The sequence below is a fragment of the Carassius gibelio genome, chromosome B24, assembly GCF_023724105.1.
Source record: "Carassius gibelio isolate Cgi1373 ecotype wild population from Czech Republic chromosome B24, carGib1.2-hapl.c, whole genome shotgun sequence".
Taxonomy (NCBI): domain Eukaryota; kingdom Metazoa; phylum Chordata; class Actinopteri; order Cypriniformes; family Cyprinidae; genus Carassius; species Carassius gibelio.
The window spans coordinates 4,121,704-4,127,099 of record NC_068419.1 but is presented as its reverse complement, the minus strand read 5'-3'; the positions used below and the strand labels follow the sequence as shown (position 1 = coordinate 4,127,099).

General features: G+C 37.6%; 1 protein-coding gene across 1 annotated transcript; it reads left to right on the top strand.

The window, feature by feature from the left end:
* Nucleotides 1-2,508: 2,508 nt before the first annotated feature.
* On the top strand, nt 2,509-4,989 carry LOC128012809 (zinc finger protein SNAI2). The gene is made up of 3 exons (XM_052595354.1): nt 2,509-2,736; nt 3,257-3,769; nt 3,922-4,989. The coding sequence occupies exons 1-3, from the start codon at nt 2,658-2,660 to the stop codon at nt 4,101-4,103; spliced, it is 774 nt and encodes a 257-aa protein (XP_052451314.1). The 5' UTR covers nt 2,509-2,657; the 3' UTR covers nt 4,104-4,989.
* Nucleotides 4,990-5,396: the final 407 nt, after the last annotated feature.

Here is a 5,396-nt window from a genome sequence, read left to right as displayed (position 1 = left end):
TCCATCATTGATTTTAATTTTAAAAACAATAATTAGCCTAACTTTGCCTCTAATAACCCCCCTTCCTTTCTTTCTGTTAGATTTGCTATTGATTTTCAGTATCCAAGGTGTAGTGTTTAAAGATCTGGGCCAGATGTTGAAAAGGTTACAATTTTGACTCTCACAATAGGTTATCCATGTGCGATCGCCATTGTGCCTTTGAGCAAGGCACTTAACCTCAGGTTGCTCCGGAGGGGCCGTGTCTGTAATAACTACTGTAAGTGGCTTTAAGTAAAAGCGTCTGCTATACTGACTTGTTTAACATTGCTATAGAACATATTGAGTCGTGAGGCATACTGCTGGATATCTATTCCCATTGCACTTTATCTAGAAATGCCGTTACTATGATCTCTTGAACCAGAGGTTGTGTAGGAGCCTGATTGTGCCGTGCTCACATTTATTTCCCCTCTCTCACCAAACACAATCCAGTCTCTGTTCGTCAGTACATTTATCAGGCCCTGTGTGATTGAAGTCAACAATGCATGTACAAACATTGTCAAGACTTCTTGATATAAATAATTGCAAAGTACAGGCAACTGTTTGCAAACAATTAAAATGCAATTCTGTATTATATTTGTGTAGAAAAATATAATGCAATATATTTTCTCTAGGCTATATTGTGCTGCGATAACACAGAGTGCTAAACAATATTTTTTACTGTGCTTTACTGTGAAACTCAGACTCAGAATGTATTCTTGTCATTGAGAACAGAGAAATTAATGCCCTTGCTTTTACGGCGCTATGAACAATGGATACTACCTCCATTTCTGTAATTAGTTTCGGCAGATAAGAAGTCTGACTTACAATTAAAAATTCCCCCAGAAGAGGTAGAAATCTGCTTAGCGTGTGCCTGTTTTAATTACTCAAGACAAGAGGCCCTATTGAGAGCCGCTTTATTTATATTCACAGCAGAGATGTGATGATGGTTATCTTCATTTGATGGTTATTGATTTGACCTATTATTCACTTTTCTTACTGGTGCTTCTTGAACAGCAAATTAATCCAAATATAATTTTATATACCGTTTTCCATCAATCAGTCTGTGCAAAATATATATATTGGTCTCTTTTGGTCCAAGTTTTCCTTAATCAGGTTATTAGATGCCATGTTAAATTAAAGTGGATGAAAACAAAGTCACGTTGGTCCTAGATCACGTAATTTTCACAGCTCAAATCAACTTTCAAAACTGATTATGATTTATTTTTTCACAATGTATTTTTATCTCTCACGGCCTCATTTTCATCCCGTCAGAAATTAAATATGGTGCTATCCTTAAGGTCTATAGGCTACTGAGCCATTATAACCTATCATCATTAACTCTGAAAACACTCTTTGTCCTTTTTCACTTCTCTCCAATTATGCATCGCTTCTAGAATGTGCTGTATGTAAAGAGGTGCTAATGGCTTCTATCAGCATACAAATGACTTTACAACTCAATAAACAGTGACCTCAAAAAAGGAATTGCACACTCGAGCCACACCTAAAATGTATTGCATTAGACAACAATATATAAAACACAATTGCATTTATTTTCATAAAAATACAACACGAACACACGCACTAGAAACATATTGAACTGTAAATGTATAGTTTAACACTGAAGAAATAGGTTTAGCACTTCTTTGGACTTTTGATTACTATACTGAACTTGATTAAATGGTCCATTACGTCATATATAGCCTAATTTGTGTTAATTTAGCTGGCTTATGTATGAGAAAAAACGTGCTCACATTTTTATCTCTATATTTAAAAAAATATGTTTTAAACTTAATTTATTAAGCCCTTTTCTTTTTTTATACATATAAAATAAATGATAACACGAGACCTAATGAATCTTATTCTCAAGTCAGAGGTTACTCGTGTTTGTACTAGAGTTTGGAATCGTGTAATACTAGAATTAGTAACTCAACACAAGAGGGCGCTAGTGAACTGTGAATTCTATCTTGAACGTTTATATTGGATTTACATTTGAACTCTAAATCCCATAACTAAATTTATATGAAATTCCTACTTTTGAAAACACATCTTTAAACTGTTGGATCTGAAAACGGACATAACTTATATTTAAACATTACTTGTGAGAGTTGACCAAATTAACACTTTAGGGAAACATCCAACAAACCACAACATAAAGAATATAATGTTGTGGTTTTTGAAATTCACAAATCAGTCACGACCAAAAATTAACAAGATCTAGCCTACATTCCATTTTATTGGCTATCTTGCTTTAAACATTCAATAATAATGGCATTCCAACAATCTGTGTGCTCTGACCATCTGTGGCAAGTCTGAACATTATTTCACCTCCATACACATCCCTAGCGTGAACACCTGTCTTCCTTTCCCTGGTCGCTTCTGACCACGCCCTGTACAAACCACGCCTCTATTTCGATTGGACCGGCGCTCATGAATATGCAAGTTTCGAACGCTCGGCCCCTCCCTTTGCACCTGATTGGAAGTATTTACTAGTTTTTTGCACTGAGGCGCTGGAGTAGAGCTGCACTGCACTGGAAGATGAAGCCCTGCCGGACCGAGCAATAAGGATTACAGTGATTTGACTTTCTAAAAGAGAAGAGAGGACCTTTATATCTGCCAGTCGACTTTATACATATTCCAAGATGCCTCGTTCATTCCTAGTAAAGAAGCATTTCAATGCAGCAAAGAAACCAAATTATAGTGAGCTGGAGAGTCCAACAGGTAATAAACTTGATGATTCTAACTCCTAACAGTGAAAAGTTAACGTTATTTTGTCAGTTGCAACTGTTAAAACGCGTTAAGTTTGCGACATATTAAAAAGATGAGCCTAATGAATTATTCAGTTTCATTTCATAAGTTTGGGTTTTAAATGATACCACTTTTAGGACTGTTTTCCAAAGTATTTCCTTTGAAAATCCGGTACACATGCGTATGATTGTTTTTTGGCGAATGATATTATGATATCATCGTTGTGAAATTATTGTCTGAATGTAACTCAGTGTAACGGAGTTAATAAAAACTGGTAGTTGGTGCATATCAGTTAACTATATGAATGCTCTAGGGAAGTACAAATACTCGTTTTATCAATAAATAAGGCAATATATCTACATGCATAGCTATAAAAAAGGAAACTGCATTTGAAATAGTTTCATATTTTAAAATATAGCATGTTACTTCTCAAGGTTTTTATGTCAAGAACCCAGTGAACTAATGCAATCACATTTCCCCCCTTTTATTGCAGTGTTTATTTCTCCATATGTCTTAAAAACCCTCCCGGTGCCTATTATACCACAGCCTGAAGTGTTAAGCCCGGTGTCTTACAACCCCATAACAGTGTGGACTACCAGCAACCTGCCCCTGTCACCCCTGCCCAGTGACCTGTCCCCCATCTCCGGATACCCCTCGTCCCTCTCTGACACGTCCTCTAATAAAGACCACAGCGGTTCAGAGAGCCCCAGGAGCGATGAAGACGAGCGGATACAGTCGACCAAACTGTCAGACGCTGAGAAGTTTCAGTGCAGTTTGTGTAACAAGTCCTACAGCACGTATTCAGGACTCATGAAACACAAGCAGCTGCACTGCGATGCACAGACCAGGAAATCATTCAGCTGCAAGTACTGCGAGAAGGAATACGTCAGCCTAGGGGCCCTAAAGATGCACATAAGGACACACACGCTGCCGTGCGTTTGCAAAATGTGTGGGAAAGCTTTCTCCAGACCTTGGTTGCTGCAGGGACACATTCGGACGCATACAGGTGAGAAGAGATAATGCACACTTAAAATTCTTGTTGCATGCATTGCGTTTAAGTATTTTGCACAATTTGTAATCAATAATTGTATCAGACAATGCATTGCATGATGCAGCAGTACTCCATTATTGAACTGACATGACTTTTGTGTTCAATAGGTGAGAAACCCTTTTCATGCCCCCACTGCAGTCGTGCATTCGCAGACCGGTCCAACCTTCGAGCTCACCTGCAAACCCACTCAGAAGTGAAGAAATACCAGTGCAAAAACTGCTCCAAGACCTTCTCTCGCATGTCGCTGCTGCACAAACATGAGGAATCTGGCTGTTGCATTGCACACTGAGACAGTCTCTCACACACACATTCACTAAGTGCCTCCGATTGTGAATGTGTTCTCGGATCTGCTCTTCCTGTCAGTATACTCATGATAAACTGGATACGAAGTGCAAATGCATCCGATTTAAAAAAAAGCACCGCCCTAGGGTCTGAATGCATGAAGTGTTTTTGGAGTCATTCAGAGATCAGATTCCAACCAAGACGCTACACGCTAACAAGTTAAACTGACCCAAAACAGCTTTCCGCTTTAAGATTGGTTCCTGGAGAACCTTCGACACCCTCAGAAAGGAAACGGCACAAAACAAAAGACTGGTGGTCTTAATTCATTGACTAAGAAGCCTTTTCATTTCAGTGTAAACACAGATTCACCTGCCTGTCACGTGCCTTCCATTTTAACAGTATTTGCCCTGTCCTGGTCGGGTTGATGTGTACTGTACATTTGTTTACGGATATGTACTATTTGGGAGGTTTTAAACATGTAGCCTCTCCAATAAGCAATAATTTGTGACTCAATGTCAAATGGTTAACAGTCACTTTTTTGTTTTGTTTTTTGTTCTGAGAGGTAATCGGTCAGACATTTCACACCATAGATGGTGACACACCAATGAGCTTGAGACCAAAGGAATAATTAACGCCATGTTTTTAAACAGGGAACAAGTGCAAAATGACACTTTCTTGAATTCAAAGTATTTAAACTGTTGTGCTATCATAACACCACAGCAGTTAACCAGCACTCAAGACTTGCAATTTTTTTCATCAGGAACTTCAGAGATTTTGCCATGTAATTGTTTTTTTGAATGTATATGACACTGATATGATTGTACTTTGTATTGAAAAGTGTAAACGAATGGTATGGTTTTGTACAAAAAATAAAATTTACACTTTTTGAATAACTCTGCAATGGTTCGAATCTATTTGGCATCCATACTTTTGGGATAGTTTGTGCAAAAAAATCTAAATTAAATCATAATTAACTCACCCTCATTCCAAATATGTATGACTTTTTTATCTGTGGAAAGAAGAATGTTTCTTGAAGAAAAACAATACGATTAAAGTCGCTAGGGTCTAAAACAAGGCTACTGATGATAGTATTTTGTTTTTTGGGGGGTGAACTATCCCTTTAGGCTTTAACACTTTCATTGAATAACAATTAGCCCAATGTTTAAATGTGCATAGTGTTTGAAATGTTATGCAAATGAGAATGCCCTTAATGGCACATTAACAGAACGTCTCTTACCGAAATCTCCTGAAAACTGTGCTGTTAAATCTGTTGCTAAAGCATTCTGATTTTTTTCAAATC

Bases quoted from the DNA above. Each gene is read 5' to 3' on its own strand.
- LOC128012809 (XM_052595354.1), top strand. From the start codon at position 2,658: ATGCCTCGTTCATTCCTAGTAAAGAAGCATTTCAATGCAGCAAAGAAA. The intron at 2,737-3,256 runs GTAATAAACTTG...CTTTTATTGCAG, and splicing joins TGAGCTGGAGAGTCCAACAG to TGTTTATTTCTCCATATGTC. The intron at 3,770-3,921 runs GTGAGAAGAGAT...TGTGTTCAATAG, and splicing joins ACACATTCGGACGCATACAG to GTGAGAAACCCTTTTCATGC.